At 29.5% G+C, this 27,712-nt stretch overlaps 3 protein-coding genes across 3 annotated transcripts; 1 reads left to right on the plus strand and 2 right to left on the minus strand.

Annotated features, from left to right (window-relative positions):
• Positions 1-2,027: 2,027 nt before the first annotated feature.
• On the plus strand, positions 2,028-5,348 carry LOC127240518 (serine/threonine-protein kinase PBL36-like). The gene is made up of 6 exons (XM_051259236.1): positions 2,028-2,409; positions 2,945-3,270; positions 3,370-3,505; positions 3,661-3,797; positions 3,906-4,029; positions 4,975-5,348. Exons 1-6 carry the CDS (start codon positions 2,229-2,231, stop codon positions 5,346-5,348), a joined length of 1,278 nt encoding a protein of 425 aa, XP_051115193.1. The 5' UTR covers positions 2,028-2,228.
• A 2,941-nt stretch (positions 5,349-8,289) lies between these two features.
• Positions 8,290-12,390, minus strand: LOC127240380 (ubiquitin-conjugating enzyme E2 2-like). The gene is made up of 6 exons (XM_051259034.1): positions 12,225-12,390; positions 11,840-11,973; positions 11,710-11,735; positions 10,931-11,020; positions 9,860-9,948; positions 8,290-8,624 (listed from the first exon to the last, which is right to left on the minus strand). The coding sequence occupies exons 2-6, from the start codon at positions 11,962-11,964 to the stop codon at positions 8,496-8,498; spliced, it is 459 nt and encodes a 152-aa protein (XP_051114991.1). The 5' UTR covers positions 11,965-11,973; positions 12,225-12,390; the 3' UTR covers positions 8,290-8,495.
• Positions 12,391-19,610: 7,220 nt separating this feature from the next.
• LOC127240626 (V-type proton ATPase subunit d2) lies at positions 19,611-23,969 on the minus strand. The gene is made up of 10 exons (XM_051259405.1): positions 23,603-23,969; positions 22,706-22,826; positions 22,276-22,383; positions 22,091-22,193; positions 21,867-21,947; positions 21,695-21,780; positions 21,543-21,602; positions 21,370-21,418; positions 20,379-20,513; positions 19,611-20,066 (listed from the first exon to the last, which is right to left on the minus strand). Exons 1-10 carry the CDS (start codon positions 23,781-23,783, stop codon positions 19,935-19,937), a joined length of 1,056 nt encoding a protein of 351 aa, XP_051115362.1. The 5' UTR covers positions 23,784-23,969; the 3' UTR covers positions 19,611-19,934.
• Positions 23,970-27,712: the final 3,743 nt, after the last annotated feature.

Raw genomic sequence — 27,712 nt, forward strand, 5'->3', positions numbered from 1 at the left:
AGAGTCATGAAACAGGTGAATGTCTTTTCCAATATATTTCTATCAGTAATGTTTTCTCTATAAAATTTTAGTTGTGACATCATTTTAAGCACCATGGAGTTATAATCAACATTGGTTTTAAAAACTTGCGGGTACAAATATTGTCATGCATGTTTCGCCTTTGGCAGGATGACCGATTTCAGGTGATCAAATCGATCTTTCAAATTTGCCTACAATTCAAGTGGATCTTTTATCGTCAGGTATTCTATTTTCAGAGCTTTCATGCCGATGACTCATTTTTCTTTTTGGTCTGTCCCATAAAAGATGACAATTTATATTTTTAGTAAATTTAACCTCATTGTTTCTCTCTTCTTAAAAAACAAATATTTTTATCTATATGTAGACTAAAATGATAAAAAAAAAAAAAAACAAATAATTATATTGTATATATTTTATTGAGATATAATAATAAAAATATTTAAAATACCAAAAATATTATTCATATAAAAAATAATAAAATAATATTATAATTTATTATTAATAACTTAATAAACTACACTGTCTCCCTAACAAAAAGGGTCATCTTACCCGAGATTGAGGGATCACTTTAGTACATGTATTTGTTCATCCAATTCAATTTTTTTTACATATATTGTTTTTATATATTTATATTTTTCTATTGAAAAAATAATAAAATAATATCATAATTTATTAATAATAACTTAATAAGCTACATTATCTTCCTAACAAAAAAAAAAAAGGTCATCTGACTCTATACAGAGGGATCACTCTATTATATTGGGTTAGTACATGAATTTGTTCATCAAATTAAATATTTTTTACATATATTGTTTATATATATTTATATTTTTTTATTTAAAAAATAATAAAATAATATTATAATTTATTACTAATAACTTAATCTTCCTAATTAAAAGGGTCACGTGACCCCTAGATGGAGGGATCACTATATTATATATATATATATTGTTTATATATATTTATTTTTTTTTATTGAGAATTAAGAATTTAATACAAAATATTACTTCCTGTCCCAGATACCATATCCACGTTGACGTTTCTGTCCGTCCCGCATACCATGTTACTTTTCTTTTTTTTTTTTTTTTAAATGATTACATACTTTAATCTCATTTTAAATTTTCTAATTTTATTTTTTTTAATTTTAATTAAACTAATTAGTTATCTTAATCTTAATTTATAATTATTTATATTATAAGATAATTATTTTCACTAATACATTCTTAATTATCTACTGGTTACACCCTCCTAAAATACCGTCTACCGACTGGGACGGATGGAGTAATATCTTTTATATTATTGATGTCATTCCTCAAAGTCTAATAAAAAAAAAATATTATGGTTCGCCTAGTGTGACTGGTCTGTCGAGCTTAATTTGCAGGATATTAAGTTCGACCGCACATTCGGCAGCGGCTGCGGTTCCCACGTAAAAAAAAAAAAAAAAAAAAAAAAAAAAAAAAAGAAATACTAAATAAATAAACTCTTGGATGGATATTATAGTTTTAATAATATCACAAAACAATATTGAACACACTCTCATGTATTCATATATTTATTTTTATTTAATATGTAAGTATTTTTCAAAGTAAGTCAATAAAGATAAAATAAAAATTCTCAAACTATATCTGTAACACGTCAGAAATATCTAAATAAATAGTATGAGACATAAATCTATTACTATGAATTGTGTTTGTAGTAAGTATCAATTAATATTAATTAAGTCAAATACCCATAAATATATATATATATATATATAGACAAAAACAGAATCCATTTGAATTCAATGCACACGCAGAAACACATAAATTCTGCAAAACTTCAATCAACAGTTCATGAAGAAATGAGAACAGAAAATCTCCACAAACAAGCTCGCTCGATATAGTGGATCGTGTTGTTTGTTTCTGTTTTGTAAGAACGGTTCTGCATTGATTTGTTGCTGCTTTGTTTTCGCACTGCATGTTTGTTGTATGATCCGTACTTGAGGATTCGATCGTGTATGTTGTCATCTGCGCTCGAGGTTTTTTATTCAATTGAAGATTGGATGTTCGCTTATTTAGTGCTGAATTTGTTTAACCTTCCTGCGCTGTACGATTAGGTGGAGTTTCGAAGCAAATTTTGTTTGGATAATAGGGAATTGGAGGAATTTTGATGCAGTGAGAACTGGTTTGTTGTTTATTTGGGGGAATTTTAGTGAGCTAGGGTTTGTGGAAATGTCGCAAGGTCCTAAAGCCATCGATGGGGATATTAAGGATGTCCGCAGTTCCAAAAAGGCACTTGATGAAGGGAAAGATGCTTCTAACGCGGCTGGTTGTTTTGCATTCAGATTTATTGGAAGGTGCTCTAAAAACGCCAGATATGAGACCTCTGATAATGATTCTGATCCCGAAAATGGTATATATATATAATATACATATTGAACTCTGTTTTCGTATATGCATATGGAAATATTTGGTAGATGTAAAATTACTCTTCTTATTGAATGCAAGATTTCTGGTTAATTTAGAGCGCAGTAATTGTAACTTAGCGATTGAATGAGTATTTGATTGTTGACTCTGTTAATTTGTGAAAGTTATGTTTGGTAGATTGTGCTTGTTGAATACTTTTTTCTGTCTATAAATTGGGGAATAGTTTATACAGTTGTTTTTTGAGTTCATGTATATTATTTTGGATTCACTGATGATAACCATTTTTGCATTTTTACTGGTTACACTTTTGGAGCCTAATATGTAACTTAAATATACAAATTATTTGATAATTACTTTCCCTAAATATGTTTGTCAAATGGCCTGGTTAATGACTGTTTCTGCAATCAATTCAACAATCAACCTTGAGATTAAGTTTTTATGGGCCAGAAACTGTTGTGTTTGTTAACCTTTTTGTTTATAGTTGTGTTTGAAATGATTTAGTGATCTCTCTGCATCTTCAGTAAGTAAAGCCACAACAGATTCGAGTAAAGGGCGTCCAGTTGTTCCAATCACAACAATCGATGTTGAAAGTATTCCATCAGCTCCCGACATAAGCACAACCGAATTGCTGATCTCTCCAAAGCTCCGGAAGTTCACCTACTATGAATTGAAGCAGGCTACAAGGAGCTTTAGGCCGGATTGTCTCCTCGGCGAAGGAGGCTTCGGCTCTGTTTACAAAGGATGGATCAGTGAAAATAGCAGTGTGCCATCAAAATTGGGCAAAGGGCTTGTGGTTGCTGTAAAGATTCTTAACCACAACAAGCGTCAAGGCCACAAAGAATGGCTTGTACAACACTACCGAATCTTTATTTACATTACTAAGCATGAAATAAATGTTCTTTGGAATGCTTACTTCCAATATCTGATGAATCATTCATTTTTGCAGACAGAAGTGAATTATCTTGGCCAACTTGTCCATCCAAATCTGGTTAAATTAATAGGATACAGCATCGAGGGCGAACAAAGGCTCCTGGTCTATGAATTCATGCCACGGGGAAGCTTAGAGCATCATCTGTTTAAGAGTATGACACTGAGCACAATCTCAATCTGTTTTGGGAACATCATTGGATATCATTCTTGTTTCTTTTAATTTTTATTTTTATTTTTTTTCTCAGTAATATTCTGCTGCTATGCACATTAATATGATGACATACAATATGTTTTCTTGGTGCTGCAGACCAGAATACTCTTTCGTGGGATCTAAGAATGAAAATTGCATTAGGTTCAGCAAAGGGTCTCGCATTCCTCCACGAAGAGATTGAGAAACCAGTCATATTTAGAGATTTTAAATCTTCGAACATTTTATTAGATTCGGTACACGGCGTGACAATATATATCCTAATTAATATGCAAGTCTTCAACATTAACTCACATTCCTGTGCTGACAAATGCTATTGATTGATCTTCCTGTTGTTGGTTCAGGATTTCAATGTCAAACTTTCTGATTTTGGACACGCCAAAGATGCCCCCGAGGGCGATGCAACCCATGTTTCTACCCGAGTGATAGGAGTACAAGGCTACTCTGCCCCTGAATATCTAATGACAGGTTTGCCTCTTTCACTTGCATTATGTTTCTGATGAGATTTATGCTGTCTTTTATGCATTTTTCAACCCCATTGTCTGAGCTTCTATTGATCTTCAAACTGTGAGATTAAGTTAGGAAAATCCATCTTCCATTGACAAATTTTAGTAATGCTTCATAATCTTGAGTTCAAAAAATTAAAAACAAAAGAAGCTTTTGGGCGGATAGTGTTACTTTTTGTGTGTAAAGACTTTTCTTTTTTTTTCCCACTTTTTACTTTAATTTGATAATGATATCGATGTAAATAAGTGTAAGTTTGAACGTATTTATAACGTTTAGTGCTGTCAAATTTACTAAAAGGAAAATGTATACTTTGTGTTTGGATTGATGAACTAAAAACACATATTAAAGTAATATTTTAAAATAAAAGTGGAGTAGGTAAAACATAAAATAAAATATTATAAAAAATTTATTAAAAAATTAATAATAATAATGCAGTGGACTAAGCAGAAGAAGTATAACAAATTGATTATTATTTGTTAAAGTAGGGATAATAAAATTGTGAGTGGATAAAGTTGTTTATGCATTGTGCATGAATTTAGCTGACACTAAGAAAAGAAAATGTGACATAATTATGGAGATAGAAAAAGTATATATCTTTTGATTTGATGGAAGTTTACTTGTAAGATTATAGATTTTGATGAAATAATTTTTTATATGATATAAATATAAATTGATGTGATGTGATATTTTGAATATAAAATTATATTTTTAGTGTAATAAAATAAATAAAAATTAAGTATTTAATTTGATATTTTTAGAAAAAAAAATTAAAATATCAAATCTACGGTAAAATCTTACAAATAAACAGATATGAATGGACGGAAAGAGTATAATAACTAATGACTCTTTGTAACTTACAGAAAGATCTTCTTTGGATAATTACTTCCAAGATATGTTTTTGACCAGGACATCTTACGACAAAGAGCGACGTGTACAGCTTCGGTGTTGTCCTGCTGGAGCTAATAACGGGTCAAAAATCCATGGACAAGAGCAGGAAACAGGGCGGGAAGTACCTGGTCGAATGGGTGCGCAAACATATAGTCGACAAGGAAAGGCAGAAGCTGGTAGACCCTCGGCTGGAGGGGTGCTACCCGATTAAGGCCATGCGGAAGACCATCCAGCTGGCCGCACATTGCATCAACCGCTGGCCAGCAGACCGGCCTCTGATGACTGAGGTCGTTCGATTTCTCGACCACTTGATTAATACTACTACCCGGGAAGCTTTTGATTCAAAGCGGGAGAGGGCTGAATCTGACGACGGCGAAGATTCCAAAAATTGAGGCTCGGGTATTTATTATTATTATTATTATTATTATTATTATAAGTTTCTAGCGTTGGTTTATTATAAATAAGGTTGGGGAAGGAAATTGGTTAATAGAGACGGAGAGAGTTTGTGCAATTTTTCTATGGTTAAGAATATATATATAAGAATATATATCTACATATATATATATATAGACAGCATCAAATTATGTTTGTGTTTCAATTTTGGTCCAAAATGTGATGTGATGTGATGTGATATGTATTTTTTGATAGCATTCATTTTAGAGGCAGCAATAGGGGTTGGGTTGAGCTTCTAAATGAGTTAAATTGTTCCACGGGAATTGATATCTTATACTCTCTCTGTCCCATAAATAAGTATTCATTTGCTTTTTGTACGTAGTTTTAAAAATATTAATATTATATTAAGATATAGTAGAAATAAAGTAGAAATGACCAAAATAACGTTATTAGTATGTGTGATATAAAAGTAATGACATTTGTGTAATATATTATAAGTTGTAAGGGTATTTGTAATATTAGGCAGATAGTACAGTTAGTAAAAAAAAAAAGAAAATTGATACTTTGTTATGGGACGGACTAAAATGAAAAAATGGATACTTTGTTATGGGACTGAGGGAGTATTTAAAAGATTCGGCACTAACCCAACTCATTTTAATTCAACCAATTCAAAAATTAACCGTTAACCAATTTAATAATTTTTTAAAACAAATTACATGATTCAACGGCCGACACGAACTCGACACAATTCGACTAATATAAAATTAATCTGTTATCAAGTTATTTAATTTTTTTATAATTAAAATTTTATAAATTAAGTAATCAATAAAAAAAAATAAGTTAAAATTAAAAATTATTACTAAAACTATTATATTTGGATTGAACTAATTTAAATTAATATTTTTGAAAATTTTATTAAATTAAAATTATTTTATATATATAATAAATATTTTAATTAATATTGATATATTATAATCAAATTGTCGAATTAAATCTATTTATTATTGTGTCATATTCATATCACCTTGTATCTATAGTCCAGCAAACAATTTCAATTTCAAATCTAATTGTCTCATGTCAAATTGTATCAATTTTTACCAGATTTAATTCTTTTCTATTCAGATAAGTGACAAAGATAGATAGCATAGTATCAATAACATATACAAGTAAATGGTCTTGAACAAACCCCCGACGCCTCGGGTCACTTGGCACACATGGTTCGTCTAGTGTGATTTGCACATCAAGTCTGATTTGCAGGGTATTAGATTCGGCCGAAGATTTACCTAATGCGCACTTATAGTTTGAATTTAAGTTAAGAACTAGTAATTGTAAATTTAAAATTAAGTCTAAATCAATATGGATTCAGATTTCGAATAATCTAATGAAAACCCACTTTAAATTTTTTTTATTTTTTTTTTCCGGTTTAAGGTAAATTATGCACATATATATATATATATAATAGTATTTATTCTGATACAAATCCATTCCTATTTAAAAATTTCATCATTAGAGTGCGTTTGTTAGGGAGATTGGATTGGATTTACATTATTCATCCAATTTTTTCCCTCAAAATTATCAAATCAAACACCTATTTTTCATTTTTTATATTATACTAAAAATCAATTTTACATTCAAAACATCACATCAACACCTATTTATATAGGTCATACAACTATTCAAATTCAAAATTTTTACTATTCAAATCTCGATTCAAAATCCAAACCCCCAAACAAACACAATTAGTAAAAAAATTATACATCAATTCCGATCAAATATATATACACAACAAACGCCTGTTATGTCATAATATTCAAATATAGGAATTTCGTGCATAAATTTTTATAGACACAAAGATGAACTATGCTTTATGAGAGTCCCCTTAGGGGATGACCGGATGGTGTGATGATGAATTTGTAATCGTAACGTCATTGATTTTTGGTTTATACCCCGATGCCTTGTCGGGCCGGGCCTAATTTGTGCTAAGAATTCCCACATTATCAAAATAATAATAATAATGACAGATTCAATGCAAAAATAAATAAATAAAAAGGCTTTACTTGACAACCACATAAACCATAGCATGAATAACTATATGAAAAGTGAATATGAGCTATTGAGAAAATGGAGATTATCTCAACTTAATCTGCCTTCACTTTGCAACTACTTTATTTTTTATCTACTTCACAAACCCCTATAAAAATATACTATTTCCCAAACACACACCGAAACTTCTGAAACACAATTACCTAATCCTACGGGAGTGCCGATCATCTTCAGCTCGGCATCCAATCCAGCAAACCATCACAAATTCACATGAGACAAAAAAAAAAAAAAACAAATACTTCGCAATTTTGATGCAAAACCACAGCTATTCAAAAATGCATATACACGATGGCGCTCTTCAGAATCGGATAAATATAAGCTTCGTAAGAATCAAATAAAAACGTACCTGAAACTGGACGGTCTCCAGCAAAATTCCTGACAGTTATTTTTCAAAAATGTAATAAGTTCGTAATCATAAAAGCTCAACCAGAAAAAAAACTGTTTGATACCTGAATAAGTCCACCGGGGCTTATCCTGCAAGCAGAGATATTTATAGAAAAGAGCTTAGAATAAAATTAAAACAATGGACTCCTAATTATTTCTCATTTTAACAAATGATGAGAATATCACAGCTAGCTATGATTTTAATCTAACTTGCAATATTGAAACAATTTGTGGCGAAACTACATACCTGATATTCCATCGCTAAGGTCGAGATCAGCAACAATATATTTAGAACATAAGGCGGCAGTAAAAAAAAATTCAGAAAGCACATTAATTTCCATTAAGATTATCCAAACGTAATGGAATACCACATATAGGCAAGCATAGATATCGGACCTTATAATGCAAGGATATTACGGACATACGTCAAATCAGCAACACAATATATATATATACATCAAATTAAAGACTCTTCATAGACCCTGAAAATAAGATGTCATACATTCTTACGAGTGTCGTCCAAACTGCAAGAACCGCTAATTTTTTATTTGTCTTTTTGTATTTTGCTGTTTTCATATAACAAACATTTTGGAGAAAACACAACCATCTACAGGAGAATCAATCTTGCAAATTCTGCTCATCAATTGTGAGCTCCAGGGCTAGTCTGCGGTCCAACTCTGTTCAACAATCTCACGAACTTTCCTGTTGTATTCACGCTTGTTCTCGCTGAACAACCTTGCAGCTTCTGAGTTTGCTGGTGAATTTGGGTTTGGATCGCACAACAGCGACTGAATTCAAAATGGAAGAAATTATGAGTATTGTATCATCACTTTGGAGAAAATCATAATGATTTTGACAGTTTAATTCCGCCAAAGTTTAAATATTTTTATATAAATGAACTTGTTTACACAGGCAATAAGCTCATACATTTCTACATCAACGTAATCCTTTTTCCATAAAGTATTCAGCCTACCAGAATATCGACAAACTTGGTTGTACAGTGCACAAAGATCAAAATGCTTGACAATGTAATTTTAATATCATAAAGAGAAAAGCAGTAAATTACAGAACAATTGTAGAAATAGAAATTGAAAAATTAATACAACTAGCAATGCCGCTGATGAGTTTGGATGACAATTAAGGTGTCTATCCACATGGGGCCGTGAGATACCACTAATTAATTATAGTGGCATCACACTGTATCAAGGCAGAATTACCAAAGAATTTAATGGTGTAGACAAAAATTGCTGGTGAGGCAGGAATTAATACAACTAATTAATTGTTGAGTTTCCTCAAATTAAGTTTAACAAAAAGAAGTTTGTTTAGTTTCCTCAAACATAAAAAACAATTTTTCATTTTTCATATTTTAGGAAACTCGACATAATGTGGTGACTAGCGAGCTGTTCCAACCTTGTGATAACTCAACACCTCATGTGGCAAGTTTCCAGAATCTCACTACTATTGTTGCATTAATTTCACAAAATTTATAAAATTTTACATGACTCTTAAATTTAATCTCTTTTTAATATTAAAATTAAGAGAAAATCATGGTTTTGGTCTAACAAATGGCATCCCTCGTAATTTGGTACTTTAAATGGATCCCATACGAAAATTATAATGCATATCATTTAGTGTCGCTCTAATAATCTTGTACTTGACCATGTCTCATTTTCTATAAGCATACATGAATGTCCGCATATATATGACTATTAAAGTGACAACAAATGATATATACTATACTATTTCTATATATGATCCACTTAGAAAACCAAAATGAAAGGTAATGCCACTGCAAGACCAACATTACAATTTTCCCTGCAATTAATTAGTTCAATACTTACTATATTACTTGTTTCATACATATATATAAGAATAACATATAAATAACCAGAGGTGATAACTTCAAGAGGGCCAAAGGTTTCAATTAACTGCAATTTTTAATAATTATGTGACTTATTTATTATTTCATCCAACTGTTTTCTGAGTTCTATATATTCTGATATCTATTCATAGTGTAATATACCTGGATTGATGTTAGTATTGCGGCAACATCATATATCGGGCTCCACTGATTTTGTAAAATATCCAAGCAAATACTTCCATCAGCATAAACTGATCAATGTGCATAAAGTCAGACCAGCAACAACATAAAAATGCAACCATATAATACACTATGAAAATAAATGACTGGTTTAGGAGTCAAAGGATGGGGTGTAATGAGTCCAAAAAGCAAAGTTTATCAACAGTGGTAATTATTCCTAAATTGCAGTTACTCCATGAGAAGAAAACTAATTTTATATGGTTATGATACTGCCTTTGCATCTACTAATCTTTAGATACAGTAGGAAAACAATTTCTTCTTTGCTTTGCCAAAACAGAAAATTTCAAAAGCTCAAAAAGAGAAGTTAGTTATTATATGTACCACCACAATACATCATTTCCACAATTAGTTATGGAATTGAAAAGGCAGGACCCAGCAAACAAAGAAGAAAAAGCATTCTTGACAACCCAGATCAGAACAAGAAGTCAGAGAGAAGCACACTAAAGAAGTAAGCATGTATGCAGAAACTCCTTCACAATAATAAGGCATCCTCAGCCTGCTAAATAAAAAGTACAACCTAGTAAGATGGTTTTTCTGTTTAGTAGTAGCTAGATATCAGGATGATAATAAGTTAGTTAGAACATCAAGGAATCACTTATGTGTTCATAATCAATCAGAAATATAGGAGCTGCCAAATGAGAATGAAGTTAGTCAATGGTAAGTCCAAAATGCATATCAATAAGACTTACATATATATTGTGATTCACAACAATCATAACAGTAACTATTAACATAAAAAAGGACAGGTTGGATATGCAAAACTACCAGTGCAAACCAACTTGCAAGAAAATTTTATGACTCCGTACATCAGTCGCAGATGCTGGTTCATTGTCACACAAACTTTTTCTCAGTTTTACAGTTCCAAAACATTTCTCATCGTGCCATTAATCATGGCTTCAAAAAATAATGCTAGTCCAACAATTTTCAATGACGAAAAATAAATACCGTCCAACAATTTTCAATGACGAAAAATAAATACCCAAATTAACTTACTGTTGGGATGGAACATTCTAGATACAAATCGCACTGTAGGAGGCTTATTTGGGTAATCCTCTGTGAATTGAAGAGTTAACTTAAACGTGCCTGCAAACGAAAATGTAACTAGCGATCAAATCACGAGATATACAAGGGAAAAAAACAGGAAAAAAACTGAATACCACCATATGCTGGCCTTGAGGAGTTCTGTGAAGAATTTCCTTCAATGGATTTAATATATGATGGTAAAGAAAAGCTTGTAAAATAACTACAGTACGCGTCTTATACACACACACACTATGGCATGGCGTTTAATCAAGAATCAAGACAAGGATCTATTCTAAATGATATATGAAGTCCTAAATGCAAAATAAGATAACACTTAGTACAGAATGGTGGGGCCGATAAGGCCGACTAATCAATATATTCAGCAAACTACTAGAGCTAACGTAGCCCATGCCCGAGTACTCATATTCTGGGCCAAAGGAATAAACCCGTTTGAAGATAAGTCCAGTACCGGCTACATCAACAACTCGTAGTTTAAGTAGTTAACCGAATAAACTATTAATGCATGCATTTCTGGCCCACGCCGCCCACCAAGCAGAAACAGGTGGTTCCTTGATCACAACAGGCCACACCTAAAGTGTAATTCCATTTTTCGTATTCACAGTCCTCTACAAAGCTCGACACCCATGCAAGTCACAAAAAGGAAGAAAAAAAGACTAAAATGAATGCAGCATCAAACCAAACATTTCTAACTAATTCAAAATCCTAGCTCAAGAGAAGAATCTTCTCACCTCCATCCCAAGGGGTATCATCAGGACTGCAAATTTAAAAACAACTCACATACATTAGTCAAACCAATAAGTTCAAAACGCATTTTCCAGCAGCATCCAAAGAGACCATTATTAATTCACAACAACATACCCAAAGATAACAGCATTCCAAAGCATAATGTTATTATCATACGGCGCCCCGCTGATCCCAGCCGGAGGATCCTGCTGCAGCCGCTTGAAATCCCTCATCAACCGCTTTCTCGCCGGGGTAGACATCCTCACCGCCTACAAGACAGAACAGATTAAATAACCTAATCTAAAGCTCACGGCGCGATTTTTACAATATCAAACACCAAACAGACCGCCACACCAACCACAAAACCTCGTGTAAACATGAAAATGATCGTATATAAAGCCAAAAACCCTAGATCCACAAACTCCAGGCATATCCATAATTAAACCAATGATTCATCGATTAAAAAAACTAGGGTTAGAGCACAAAAGCCATAATTAATCTGGCGGAGAAATAAATTAACCTGAAACGAAACTAGCAATAGTCCTTTCTAGTCACGAATTTCCAATATTGGTTCTTCTTCAGAGATGCATCGCCCAGCTGCCGCTGTCGCCGTCGCTGCTCGAAGATTGATTGTCTGGCGTCATATGCAAGCCAAGTATCTGTGAGGGGAATATATATACACACACAAGACGCGTTTAAATTTGTATTTACTTTCATGTATGATAGTATATGTTTTGTGAATTTATCGGTATTGACTCTATCTGTGTGTTTGTTAGGGTATTGATTTTAAATCCATTATTCATTCAATTTTTTAAAAAAGAAAATATCAAATCAAACACTTATTTTTTTATTTTTTATATTATACTTAAAAATTAATTTTACATTTAAAATATCACATCAGCACTTATTTATTTCACATCATACAATTATTCAAATTCAAAATTTTTACTATTCAAATTCCAACTCAAAATCCAAATCCGCAAACAAACACACCTTAATAAATTTAAATTACTGAGTGTGTTTATTTTGATGAGTTTAGAAAAAAAATTGGTTTAAATTTAATATAAAAATAATGTTTAATGAAACTTTTTGTGAGATTTCTTTGTTTGAAGATTGGATTTTAAATTTACTATTCATCTTATTTTTTCTCCTAAAAATATCAAATCAAACATTTATTTTTTATTTTTTATATTATACTAAAAATCAATTTTACATTCAAAATATTATATCAACACCTATTTATATCACATCATATAATTATTCAAATTCAAAATTTTTACTATTCAAAATCTCAATTCAAAATTCAAACCCCCAAACAAACACACTCTAAAAAATACATAGTCAAAAGAGTAAAATTTTTAAAAAAAAATTTACTAAAAAAATACCATATTTTTTCAGTTTATTTTAATAATTATATTTATTTTTGTGATGTTGTATTCAAATTAAAAATATTATTTATTATATTTTTATATAAATATTATTTTTTTTCTTTGATTTGTAAGATATAATAATTAATACTTCATCCGTCTCACATATCATGTCCAAGTTGCTCTTTTTGTCCCACATGCCATGTCCATTTCTTTTTTTTTAAAAATGATTACACACTTTAATCTCATTTTAAATTTTTAAATTTTTTTAAATTTTAATTAAACTAATTAGTTATCTTAATCTTAATTTATAATTATATATATTATAAGATAATTATTTTCACTAATACATCCTTAATTATCTACTAATTCTACTCCGTGTTTACAGTGTAACAAACACGATATGTTGGACGAAAGTAGTATCAAAATATAAATATAAAAGTAAATATAAACTTAAATGGATGGAGATATTATTAAATTTCTATATTTTAAATGTATGATTATAAAAAAATAAATTATTTCTATCTTTTTCAATAAATTTAATTAACTTTTTAATTTATTTGATCTACTTAAAAAAAAATTATTTCTCTATCTCTTTAATATACAAATATTTTTATATACTATGTACTTAAAATTTTCTATATTTATAAGAAAAACAGCTTATAGTAATTAAAAATATTTTTTATTTAATTATATTATATAGAACATAAAATTTTATTTTTTACACAATGATATTTATATATATTAGTTTATTCATATTATATAGCGTATTTTTTATTAAGATATAGGATTCAAAATATTTAAAAATAAATATTTGAAGTTTTTAATTATATATATAATTATTAATTTTTATTTTAAAAATATCAACATCATTATTCACATAAATAAAATAAATAAAATGATATAATAAATAACTACTATTAATTATTAAATTTGACTGCCTTAAATATCATGCACGTACCAAAAATATGAAGCTGAGTATTTTTTGGAGCCTAAATAAAAAATAACATACCTTTTATATTTAAATATTTTTAAACAGTATTAATGTGATATTAATATAAGGTTTATCCAATAAATTTTTATGATATACTTAATATTATTAATAAAATATAATATATACACACATTAATACAATATCTATAATAATGTATTTTATCTAAATTATCCAGTAGAAAATTGTCTTCCTTACTTTATTGTGTCTGGTTGGATTTTTCAGTTGAAATTGTTTTCATATACCCCCTTCGTCCATTTTTTCATTTTTGTCCGTCCCGTAATAAAGTATCTATTTCTTTTTTAGTAACTCTACTTCTACCTACCATTACAATACCCTTACAACTTACAATATATATTTATATCATATAAGGTTATTTTAGTCATTTTTATTTTATTCATACTATATCCTAATATAATACTAATATTTTTAAAATTAAGTGCAAAAAAGCAAATGAATATTTAATTTCGGAACGGAGAGAGTATTTCATTTGATTTTTTTGATGATTCCAATAGTCAATATTGATTTACCCTAGAAGATTAACTCATTGCAAGCTGTCCATATGTTGCACATCAAAGTCATACTGCTCCCACACAATACTTTTTTGTGTCACCCACAATACCTTATACTATTCTATAACTTCATTTCAATTGGCTGACGGTATATCACATAGCGGAAAGAGAACATGGTTTATCGTCTCCGTTGAAGAAAGAAAAAATGGAAAACTTGCTTTAACTCACGCTGAGGATTCCCCTGTTAGTTAGAAAAATATATATATATATTGAAAATCGAGATGCGGAAATCAAATTCAAATAACAGATCTTATTAAGAACAAATTCGAGTTTCGCGTTGCACACGATCTCCTTGAAGCAAATTCGGCTCGCCACCGGTTGCTTTCCAGGATAAAACGAATCAATTAGGAATTCACGATCCCACCACGAACCGAACCAATAAAACTTTGGAAGTTTTTGGAGGAATTTGAAGCGAAAGAAAATAGAGAGTAAGGGAGCATAAAGTATTTTCTTTGAAGTTGATTCACTCCAGCGTCTTCCATAGCTGCTTAGCCGTTAGCGCATTCCGGTAGACACCGTACAGAGAGTCGCTCAAGCTATTCAATATATAATTTTTGCACATAAAATCTGAGTGATTTCAAGCTTTCAGAATTTGTGTTTTTTGTTTTTTCGAGGATCCTTCAGGCACAACAGGTGTATCCTCCATCAGTCAGTATGCCAGATACAACGTGGTCGGATAAAACAACATCTTTTGCTGTTATGTTTTAAATTTATGTCCGTTGAATTTTTCTAGCTTTTCGGTGCCGCAGCAACAGGCTGCCTAAAAAGTTGTAGCGACAGACTGCATAAAAGTTGTAGCGACATACTGCATTACATGGTCCGTAACAACAACAAGCTATATACCCTCAAACTCGTCTAGTTGTTGTCCAGTAGGCACAACGAGACCCTGCGCAAGTCCTGCAGCCATACGTTGCAGACGAGGCAAAACAACATCAGGCTGTCTCACATGGGTATCAACAAGATCCCGTTTTTACCTCCAACAACAGATTGGTTGGAGGTCGCAGCAACAGGTTGCGCTCCCTCCATCGCGGCCTTGAAAGCCTGTTCGTACGCTGCCTTCACAACCTTTTTGACAACAGCCCTCCTGGCTGCGTTACGCGCTTGATACCTGGTAGCAACGATTTTAGTAGCCTCACTGAGTGGCTGCAATTTTGGAATGGATGGAACCATAATCGGAGTGTGCGATTCGTTGGAGTTCACCTCCTCGTTCTCCTCCTCTGCACCAATTTGAACGTCGTCGTTCAGATTTCTATCGCCTCCATCGCGCACAATGTCGATCATTCCTTCGCCATCAGGTATGTTCTAGGCAGCCGCGATATGATCGAAAATTTGGGGAATTTCGTAAGCTATCTCAAATTTTCACACAAATTTGCTTCAAGATTGTTAGCTAAAAAAAAAAACACATTGAAAATCAAGATGCGCAAATCGAAATCAAATAACAGATCTAATTAAGAACAAATTCGAGTTTCGCGTTGCACGCGATCTCTTTAAAGAAAATCCGGTCTGCCATCAGTTGCTTCCCATGATAAACGAATCAACTAGGGATTCACAATCCTACCACGAACCGAACCAAAAAAAACTTTGGAAGTTTTTGGAGAAAATTGAAAAGAAAGAAAATAGATAGTAAGGGAGCACATAGTATTTTCTTTTGAGTTGATTCGTGTTCAATTTTGTTGGTGAGTCTAATGTTTAATTCAAGGAAGAAAATTAAATTAAAGTGTCCAACCATCCTCCACTATTTAACACATATTGCATTATGTTGTAACTATTTTTTTCTATCCGATTAATTTGAATTTCAACGGTCAAGATAAATTAATCGAATAAAATATAAATTTTGAATTAATTAATTTTATCTCAATTGAGCCCGGCCCACGAGCCTTAAGGCCCAAGGCCCAATTTTAAATATATATATATATCCAATGCCCATGTCAATGCTAGGTTCATTCACAATTGAATCCAATCCAACAAATTAATTCTTTAATCATAAATGGGAACTATTATATTTACAGATGATGTAGTCTGTTTATTTTTCCAATATGTGATAAACCGTTCATATTCTTTTTTTTCTTCCTTCTTCACCTTCACACACCAACACCTTTCTTCGTAGGACATCTCAGAGTAGAATAGTTCGATCAATAACTCTTCATATCAAATAGAAAAACTTAAGAGAGGGTATCATTTTTCACGAGGTATTATTAATTTATATCCTTATATTTGACCGTCTTTTTAAATTATGTCCCTTTAATATTAATTTTGTAAAATATATCTTTAATTTTTACTGATCAATGTCAAATATAATTTAATTATCAGTAATTAGTGAATAGTTATGAGTTTGTCTCTCATCTCTCTTCGTTAATGTTTTTATGATTCTCCGTTCTTTGTTATTTATCTCTCTCTATATATTTAAGTTTAGATTATTATTATTATTATTATTATTTGCATTAATTTATATTAATATTTTATAATATATTTTTAATATAATATAAAAATATAAATAAGTATTTTATTTTATATTTTTCCAGAAAAAAGAATTACGAATAAAAAATAATCCTTCAAAAACTACTCGGCCAAATACGCACTTAAATGTCGTTTTTAGTCAAAATTGATTATACTATGAATTTATTCTTAAATAATAAGCACATTCAGGTGGTACATGCTTCCTGTTTCATTTCATATGACTCATTTGATTGAGACACAATATTTAAAATAATAAAAAAAATTAATTAATTAATAATATGAGTTATGATATTATTTTATTATATTTTTATAAAAGCAATATTATTGATAATTTTATTATAAGAATTAATATATAAGATTAAAATAAATTTAAAAGACATATTTAAATATTTTAAATATAATATCTTATAAAATATATATATGTGAATATTATTATATCGAGGGAAAAATATTTATTTTAAATAATATATTATTATTATTTAAAATATGAATTTTATATCGAGAATAAAATTTTAAATAATATATTATTATAATTTAAAATATCTTATTATTGCATGTGAAGTTTTAGTTTTGTGTTTTGACTTAGAATAGTAAAATTTTAAATTAAAATTATTGTTTGATATAATATAAATATTTATTGATATAATATTTTAAATGTAAAATTAAATTTGAATAAAATTTGACAACAAATAAAAAAGAACCAATTAAATAGAACGTAGAGAATATATTTATATATTAAAAACAACTTTTGGCGGGAGTTTTCTTTTTCTTAAAGAACATTTATAGGTGGTTTCTTAAATAAGCAAAAATATTTTTAAAAGAATTGAATTAGCTTATTTAGGGTGTATTTGTTTGGAGATTTGGATTTTAAGTTGGGATTTAAATAATAAAAATTTTGAATTTGAATAATTGTATGATGTGATATAAATAGGTATTGATGTGATGTTTTGAATGTAAAATTGATTTTTAGTATAATATAAAAAATAAAAAATAAGTGTTTGATTTCATATTTTTGAAAAAAAATAAAATTGAATGAACAGTGAAAAAAAAATTCAATCCCTCAAGCAAACACACCCTTAGGGTTTTTATGTGTCGTTAACATAAAAAGTAGTATTTCATGTTGTAGGTATGTTTTTTGTAATGGTAAAATATATATATTGAAATCATGTTATTTCTTAGTGTGTTTTTTTTTTTTTTTTTTTAAAACAAACCCTTTGGTTTTATAAAAATTTACTCAAATATAAGATCAAATGGCTTCTCTCTCTCTTCTTCTTCTTCTTTTGTTTTTTTTTTTTTTTTTTTTCCTTTGACTTTTGATTATTAAAGCTAATCCAAACATGCCCTAAACATTACTTCGTCCTTCCCATATAAGTCTAAATTTTTTATTTAAGTCTGTTATACATCTATTTTTTTTAAAAAAAAATAATTATACATTTTAATTTATTTTAAATTTTATAATTTATAATTTTTTAATCTTAATAATTAATATTATAAAATAATTAATATTATTAATATAATCTTTAATTATTTACTGATTATGCTTTTGTTTAGATTCTTATATCTACACAAAACAAAACTGGACAACTAAAGTTAAACGGAGATAATATACTTAATAAACATTGTTTTCAAAAACAATATACTCCCTCCATCCGGTAATTAAATATCTATTTAATTTTTATCGTGTTTATAATGACATTTGTACCAACAATCATTATAAAAATATTTTTAATATTAAATACAATGATACAAATAATAAATAAATACATTGTTACGAAACTGAGAAAATACTATTTACTCTTACAAAAATATCACATTCAAATATTATTTAAATATAAATAATATAACACTTCATTAAAAATTTAAAACTACAACCAAACAAGTATTTTAATAAATAGTTTACTGCCTCTAATAAAACAAAATTAAACTCGAAAATAGTATTTACAGAATATTTCATCTAAATATTATTTAAGTAAAATTTTAAATTCAAATCAAAACCAAATGTTTCTCTTAGCATCCACTATAATCTTTTATGAGCAAAAAAATCAAGTAATGTATTTATTTTTTATTTAAAATATAAGATCAAACAAAATTTCTATTTCCCCAAATGTAGTAGTAATGGCCAAATACAGTTAGGAGTATAAAACCATCTTTTATTAAGCAGTATTCCCTCCGTCCCTATAACACCGTGTCTGCTAGACACGGTATTTTAGGATCCCACGTATACAGTGTCTGCTACACTATAGATACGGTATTTTAGGAGAAATATAATAAGTAGATAATTAAAAATGTATTAGTGAAAATAATTAAGATTAAGATAACTAATTAATTTAATTAAAATTAAAAAAAAAAAATTTAAAAATGAAATTAAAATGTGTAATATTTAAAAAAAAAAAAAGGAAATGACATGGCATGTGGGACAGAAATGGCAACGTGGACATAATATCTGGGACGGAGGGAGTAGCTATAAGAAGTGAGAGAGAATATGTTAGTAGAATACAAATCCCAGCAACAACGTAACATACACGAATGAAACCCATCATCAACAAGCCTTAATCTAATCCATCATCCATCCATCCAATCAAAACCTACAATCTCTTCGGTCGAAAATAAAAATGATAAAAATATTAGTGGCGTGCCGTGAGGACGTATAGATTTTATAGGCAGGCATATAAATATTATTGTTCATGTCGACGACGACGACAACAACAGCAGCACGGCTTATTCATCAAACTCCAATAAACAACAAAAACTCAAATAAGGCAGCAGCAGATGAAATGAAATCTCAACCAATTTTTAGAAGCACGTATGTAGTCGGAAATTGTGATGCATTCATTCATTTCTTACTAGAATATGAAGACCACGCTGTCGTGTACTCGCGATTTCTGGTTCTGTGCTACGCATTCTGATATCCACATCAAGTTCCGGATCTCCTGCTCTCTCAACCTCATGTATGCGAAAAATACACCATAATGGAACTGCATGTCAAAATGGTCGCTAAGTCAATAAATTATCGCAAGATATCCGTTGGCGATGCCAAGATTCAGTAAAGGTGTGTATGTTTTAAGCTTTGGATTCTTAGTTGGGATTTGAATAGTAAAGAATTTGAATTGAAATAGTTGTATGATGCAATATAAATAAGTATTGATGTGATGTTTTGAATATAAAATTGATTTTTAGTATAATATAAAAAATAAAAAATTGGTATTTGATTTGATATTTTTGGGAAAAAATAGTGTAAATAGTGAAAATCTTTCAAGATCCTCCAAACAAACACAATGTAAACAAACCTGCTGCTCAAATGCCAAGCAGAGTCGTTTTACTTCCTCTTCATAAAAGGCTTTGTCGAGCATCTGACTCTCCCCGTAAGATAACTTGGAGAATATGGATTGGTAAGGAGGGTACTTTTCCATGGCACCACGGACCTATGAATATTGAACAAATTAAGAGAACGGGACGGGCAGAGGTTCTAATCAACAAGAAGAAGTGGACCAGGAAAATGCAAGAAAATAGTAACTATTAAATGACCATTTACCTAAAAGTTTAAACTGATAAGAAAATCCATCATTAATTACATATTATATAGTCTTCCAACGGTAACAAAAAATACAGCTACCATGCCTTAGGCAAATATATACCGAAGTAAACATGATGCCTGGTATAAAAATCAGGTCCCTTTGCAAAGAGGATTGACAAGAAAACTTGTAGGCACACGGAGATTCTCAACACATTAGATGCAACAAAATTTTTAAAGCTTCTAGTGATTAAGGTAAGTTTGCATGTCTGATCATCAAATAAGCTCCCAAGTACGCATCATCACATGCAATCCAGCCAGGTAATCAGACCACAAGGAATTTTACAAACCTCCCAAAGTAGAATTTAGTAAGATCTCAAATTACAAAAAAAAATAAAAGACGTTACAAGGAGGCTAGCTTAATTGCAGAACCCATTACTAGCAAACCACTCACCATTCCTCTTCGTTTACTTAATTAAAAACTACCATTACAAAGGTTTATTAAAAAACCAAAAAAAGTCCAATGTCAAAGAGCTTTAGTCCATTTTCTGAAGTCCTAACTTTTTGTGCTTTTCATGTCCGGGTAAAGAAAGACACCACAAACAAAATGCCTTTTGTTATCATAGATTAAATATCTTTCAGGCTGTATGATGGATAATCAGTCCTCAAGATCTATAGGAAAGAAAAGTTCTAGTGGTGCTCCAAACTTTCCATTTTCATTAGCAAGGGCAGCAAAATAACAGCATATGGAGTAAATCATTAAGTACCTGATCAATGTCTTCACAGATAGCAAGCTCCTCGTGACCATAAGGATATCTATAAAAAAAGAAGAAAAGAAAAAGCACACACCCCATCAGTGACAGGAAAAAGAAACTATAACAGAGCACAAAAACTAAACTTCTAATTTTAATTTTTCATTTTTATAGAAAAAGGTCCTTACAGTAAGCCAAAATTAGAGTACAGCTTCCTCCGGTCATCTCGAGTAAGCTCGGTGCCAATGCTAGAGATAAACACAAACAACAGAGTCAGGAAATGATAAAAGCAGATAATTTGTGGGTGTTTGCGTAAAGATCGGTCTGGACCATGACCAACCTGTTTATTGTGATATTAACTGCTCTTCTGTCAGCTTCAAATGCAAGGAGGTCAGACATAATCTCTGCTGTGGCACCACCAAGTTTCTACAAGTAATTTATGCATTAGTAAGCTTCAAAAACATATTCTAATGTAAGCAACTACATCAAAACACACCAAACTGACCATATACCTGGCAAAACCTGTAAAAATCTTCAAGGTATGCCTTGTAAAGAGTATTCCTCATAATTTCAATGTTCATGTCATCCAAATCCTGCCAAATAAGCCATGTTATGATAAACACACAATCATGAAAACATATACAGCATGAAAGTATTTACTGCTCGAAATTATTTCTACAGTTAAGTGGATCAGTGACAGGTCATCAAGCTAAATAAAATGGGAAGCAACATAAACCTCCGAAGTGATGCACTCAGAAAAGTATGGGGCCAGGGGTGTGTCAACAAGCACCAGTCTGTAAAGCTCCCGCATATTCTGGGCAACAGCTAGAGTCGCAATGCTGTAGAAATTATTGATTACATTATACCAAGATAACAGTTTTATATGAGCCAGAAAGTTGGATTATGCAAAGTTAACAGTACCTGTCAAACATCCCCAAAGGATGACATTTCTCCAATAACTCCTGAACATCCCTCTCATGCAAAGTTCCAGTAACAATGAGCACAACATTGTCGATCATGTGGCCATAACTAAATAATAAGATAAATTTTCTGGTGAGAAGTTCCCATGCCAGACAAATGATGGTAAAAATGCTTAACAAAAGAGAAAAAAGATGTGACAAATAAAGAGTTAAACAAACTTAGGGAACATTTCTAATTGTGTATCAGAAGTTAGGTTCCACTCGTTGCAGAATGAATATTGCACATGGCATTTTATTCCTAGATCATTAATTGAAAGCGTTAATTTGCAGTATGCAGGTGAAGTCCCCATCTAAACGTCACCAAAGATAACTACCCCTGAAACGAAAGCACATTATACATTTGACAGAAGCATCACAATGAACCCACATACGTGATGTACTCCAGAAAGGTCGATAGAGGTTCTGTGGCTTGGGTTAACATATGCTTGTACTCATCAACCAGTTTGAGGGTGCATTTCTCCACAATTGTAGTAGTATGCAATGGGGAGGGCTCTGCATAGACAGAGCATTAACAAATTATATGCCATTCTCCGAAAATTTCACCAAGCAGAAGAACTAGAAAAGCTTCTGACAATAGATGAAATAAAAAAACCTAACAAGGATTAATAAACAAATAGATATCCACTTTGTAAGTAAATGCTTCAAAGGAGGCTAAAATGGATTTGAATTGCAACGTAACATACTTTTTTATAGTGAAGCCTTTAAGTAATATACTAAGAATTTATTCTGATAAATAAAACTTGACCTGATGAAAACTGATGAACCCAACTTAACTATAATGGAACTAATAACAATAACCGATTGAAAACAGGCTCTTAAAATCATGGAAGCAGAGTTAAAATGCATATACACATTGAACATCTAAAATCTTCGACCAGAATAAGCATAGACCATCTCTCACTGATGATCCAATAATTTCCTTTAAAAGATGAATAATCAAGTAATGTGTTACTCAACTTCACTTTATTCAGAAATTCAACTTAATAAGTTTAAAACCATGCTGTCAGTTCCAATTTATGAATCTCCTATGGATCAATAAGAAGTCTACTCGCAAGCCCCAAAATTAAGAAAATTGAACATCAGCAAAACACAATATCCTATCGAAACCAATGATTTGGAAGATCAGGAGCGTGAAAACGAGATCAACAGGATCACTCCACAACGAACACTCTGATCCAATCCAGTAACACCAATTCAATATATCTCACGAAGGTCGCGCAAAAGAAGAGAAACTCAATCCCCTCGTTAAATTTGGAACGGATACTAACCATTTTGGAGGTAGGGCCCGTACTCGGTGGCGGAGAGATGCATTTTGATGTCGTCCAGTGTCTCACACTGACATAAGTTGTTGTAATCAGCGGCGGTGAGGAGACCGGAGCGGTATCCTCGAACGATCGCCTCCAGGTATCCACCGTGGATGTTGAACGTCAGCGCTTCGAATCCGTACATTTTGTTGCTACAGATCTGAAGCGAATCGGTGAATCGGAAAAGGGAATTGGCAATCGCCGGCCCCTTCGAGAAAACCCTAGGAAGAGAAGCTGGAGATGGAAAGGGGACCACGTTAATGGCGATGGGATGGATGGGGAGGGAATCGATCCGAGCCGTGCTGTAGGAGTATCGACAGTTGTGATTTGATCAGACGCGCGTCGCAAAACCAGTTAACATCTTACGGGGTAGAACCGAAAAATGTCATAGATTGAGGGGTGTATATGCAATTATGCATAATGTATTGCATTTAATCACAATTTTTTAGCTACGTTCGTATTCAGAATTATTATTATTATTATTATTATGTGTTGATAAAATCTAAATTATACTAATAATTACTCCCTCTTGCAGTTTCTGTCCATTATATATTCAGTGTCATTTTAAACTTTTTAATTTATTTTTTTAAATTTTAATTAAAATAATTAGTTATTTTAATTTTAATTTATAATTATTTATATTATAAAATAATTATTTTTGTTAATATATTCTTAATTATTTACTAATTACACCCTCCTAAATACAGTATGTACAGTGTAGATATTGTATGTGAAATTGAGGGAGTATAATATAATTAATATTAAAAATAATGATAAACTAAATAATAATCATCATAAAAGAATGTCTCAAATTAAACTCCAGTTTTGTTTGTATTTTTAGGGTATTTTGCTTGAATTTGATTGGTAAATTTTAGAAAAATTGAATTTAAATAGTTATTCAATAAATTGATATTGACGTAATATTTTAAAAATAAAATATATTTATAGTATAATATAAAAAAAATATAATTATTTGATTTGATATTTTAAAAAAAAATTAAATTATAATATTTTGAAATGTAGTCACCTAATAATATTTTTATATATGTTTAATGATTAATATTGTTAAAAGAATATAATGGGTATGTTCATTTTATATTTTAGTATGAATGTATTTTAATATTAAATGTACAAACTTCTCACAGTAATATAAAATTAATATTTTATATTAAATTATTTATTTTTATGAATAGATAATATATATTATATATATTGTGTTAATATATACAAATAGATTTATTTATTTTTGTTATAATATTTATGAAAAATTTTACCACTAGAAAATACAATATCTATTCATACTCACAATATATATATATAGATTTTATCAACTCATAATCAACAATAATTTATCATAAAATATTATTTTTATATTATCGTCATACACTTTATACTTAATATAGAAATACTTCAAATTAAAAAATGGCAAAATTGCCCATAATCCCATTGTGGTTTCGAAATTCAGCGTAAATTCCCCGTCTACTTTAAAAATTGTATGGTACTCCCTTATACTTTAAAAAATATTGCATGAAACCACATTGTGATTTCGAAACTCAGCATAAATTCCCATTATACTTTAAAAAATTGCATGAGCTCACTTATATTTTCAAAAATATTGCATAAAATCCCCTGTCATGCAAAACATATAGATAGGAAATCATCTTCATATCACATGAGGAAAGTTTCATGGTGGTGGGGTTTCATGCAACGTTTTTTAAAGTATAAGGGGGTACCATGCAATTTTTAAAGTAAATGGGGAATTTACGCTGAGTTTCGAAACCACAAGGGAGTTATGGGCAATTTTGCCTTAAAAAAACTAAACAGATACACCATTTTTTAACGTAAATTGTTCTCTAATCCCGTACATGAACTGTATTATTACCTTAGAACTATAAATCGATTTTGTATTGAAATTGTCAAGCAATTCATTTTTTTTTCGTGGAAATAGTCTCACATCATTGAAAATGACACGTTGTCGAGAATATGTCTATGTCGATTTGACATTTACATGTCTAATTTGTTAGTGTTACATGAACGACATGTAGATTTTAAAATTATTTTTAGTAAAATCCATGCATTGACTTTAGTCAAAATTGTAAACAGATTTTCTAGAATTTTGTCTAATTAATTAAATTAAAATAAGTGTCTACAAAATGAATCGAACCACACACTCTCTTATTTGTTCTTATTCCCAATCTTGCGTGTCCTGGTGAGTGACGTTCACTGTGAATCTCATCGCTAATGCCATCAGAGTTGAAGTTTGGTCGAATCTGATCTTTGAGATTGATAAAATAATTCTTTTGTAGAAATTTTGAAGTTTCATAATGTTGATATGTATATACAATCCGAATTGCAAATTTATAAAATGTAATGTGATTTAACAACTTTGCAAGAATGCCAACTTAATCAATAACAACCGACATCAGTGAATATTTGTGTTGACGACAGAATGTCATTAAAACATCCTAGACAAATGAAAATCCAGAATGAAGATTTAATTCTTGCTAGCAATAGTACAGTTTCATATTTTTGTATTTTTATAAATTATTATTTTACCTATCTATTTATGTAACCAAATACAAAAAGTTATTATGGCGTATTTGAAAAACAATTTTTTGGAGAGCTTTTAGCAGTCAAATAAATTAATATAATGAGTGTTTGAAAAACAATTTTTCAAATAATTTTTAGCTTTTTGAAGTTTCACTGATCAAAAAGCTAATTTAAACATTTGATTTAATTTTTTAAAATAGTTTATTGGACCAGCACTAAATTTTTAAATATAGGTATCCCAACTTTTCAGAATAATTTTTTCACTATATTTTTCCTTATTCATTTTTGCTGCTAAGAATTAAATATTTATTTCATTCCTGTTAATATAGTTTTTTATTACAATATCATTAATGATTTATTATATTTATTCTAAAGATATATAGATCTAGTTTATAAATTTAAAGTAGTTGAAATTATAATTGTTTTTTAAAAAACTTTGTTAAAATAAAGAAAAAATAAAAATACGAATATAATTAATTTATTTATATATATTTTTTTATGACATAATTTTTTTATGGAAAATATTAAAATAAATTTATTTAACATTATAAATGTAATGAAAATTAAATTAATTAAAAATATATATACAAATAATTTATTCTTTATATATTACATTATTTTTAATCAAATAACTCATATTCTTAAAAATATTATAAAAAACAACAAAATCAAATAATTTAATAAAACTTTCATGATTTGGAATAACTAACAATCAAAATTCTACCAAATCTTATGCATCAAAATGATGCAATTAGATATTTTTAGAAATATATAAAATGTCGTTAATTATTATTTTACGTATAAGTAACTAATATCAAATAACTATTTTACCAAATATTTTAGTACAAATAGTCGATTAGTCAAACTAACTAATTAAATCAACTAGCAGTTTAAATAAATATGAGCTAATTGCCAAACATTTCTTAAATATTTGATAAATTAACTTTTTGAAATAACAACATTTCAAAATAAATTTATTATTTAATTTCTTTTATTTTTTATTTGTCTTTAAAATAATTAATTCATTTTAGATATATTAATATAATTTTCATTGCAATATTATTTATTATTTTAATATATTTTTTAATAAACAATAAATTTACTTTTAAAGTATTATTATTTATAAATAAATTATTTTATTTGTAGAATTTTTAAATTTGTCCAAAAAAATAAAAATTATTATTATTATTAATTTATTTAATATATACTATATAATTTTGTCACATAATTTCTTTATTGTCGACAAATATATTAGAAAAAATTTATTTAAAACTATAAATTTAATGAAACATAAATTAATTAAAAATTAATTTAATAAAAATACATATACAAATTATTTAGTATTTATTAAAAATTTATACTATTCCTAACGAAAAAATATTTATATTATTTCATTAAAAATACATTAACTTTTACAAAATATTTAATAAATTTTCATATTTTTAATAAGTAATAATAAAAATTTGAAAATATTCTATACACAAAAAAATATAACTAATTATTTTAAAAATAAAATATAAATAT

This window comes from Andrographis paniculata, unplaced genomic scaffold (genome assembly GCF_009805555.1).
Source record: "Andrographis paniculata isolate CXL003 unplaced genomic scaffold, ASM980555v1 Contig79END, whole genome shotgun sequence".
Lineage (NCBI taxonomy): Eukaryota > Viridiplantae > Streptophyta > Magnoliopsida > Lamiales > Acanthaceae > Andrographis > Andrographis paniculata.

Bases quoted from the DNA above. Each gene is read 5' to 3' on its own strand.
- LOC127240626 (XM_051259405.1), bottom strand. From the start codon at position 23,783: ATGTACGGATTCGAAGCGCTGACGTTCAACATCCACGGTGGATACCTG. The intron at 22,194-22,275 runs GTACTGTTAACT...TAATTTCTACAG, and splicing joins CCTTTGGGGATGTTTGACAG to CATTGCGACTCTAGCTGTTG. The intron at 20,514-21,369 runs GTACTTAATGAT...CAATATTCATAG, and splicing joins TCTGTGAAGACATTGATCAG to GTCCGTGGTGCCATGGAAAA.
- LOC127240518 (XM_051259236.1), top strand. From the start codon at position 2,229: ATGTCGCAAGGTCCTAAAGCCATCGATGGGGATATTAAGGATGTCCGC. The intron at 3,506-3,660 runs GTATGACACTGA...TTGGTGCTGCAG, and splicing joins AGAGCATCATCTGTTTAAGA to ACCAGAATACTCTTTCGTGG. The intron at 4,030-4,974 runs GTTTGCCTCTTT...GTTTTTGACCAG, and splicing joins CCCTGAATATCTAATGACAG to GACATCTTACGACAAAGAGC.
- LOC127240380 (XM_051259034.1), bottom strand. From the start codon at position 11,964: ATGTCTACCCCGGCGAGAAAGCGGTTGATGAGGGATTTCAAGCGGCTG. The intron at 11,736-11,839 runs GTATGTTGTTGT...TTAAATTTGCAG, and splicing joins TGGAATGCTGTTATCTTTGG to TCCTGATGATACCCCTTGGG. The intron at 8,625-9,859 runs GTATATTACACT...TTTTGAATTCAG, and splicing joins CAATACTAACATCAATCCAG to TCGCTGTTGTGCGATCCAAA.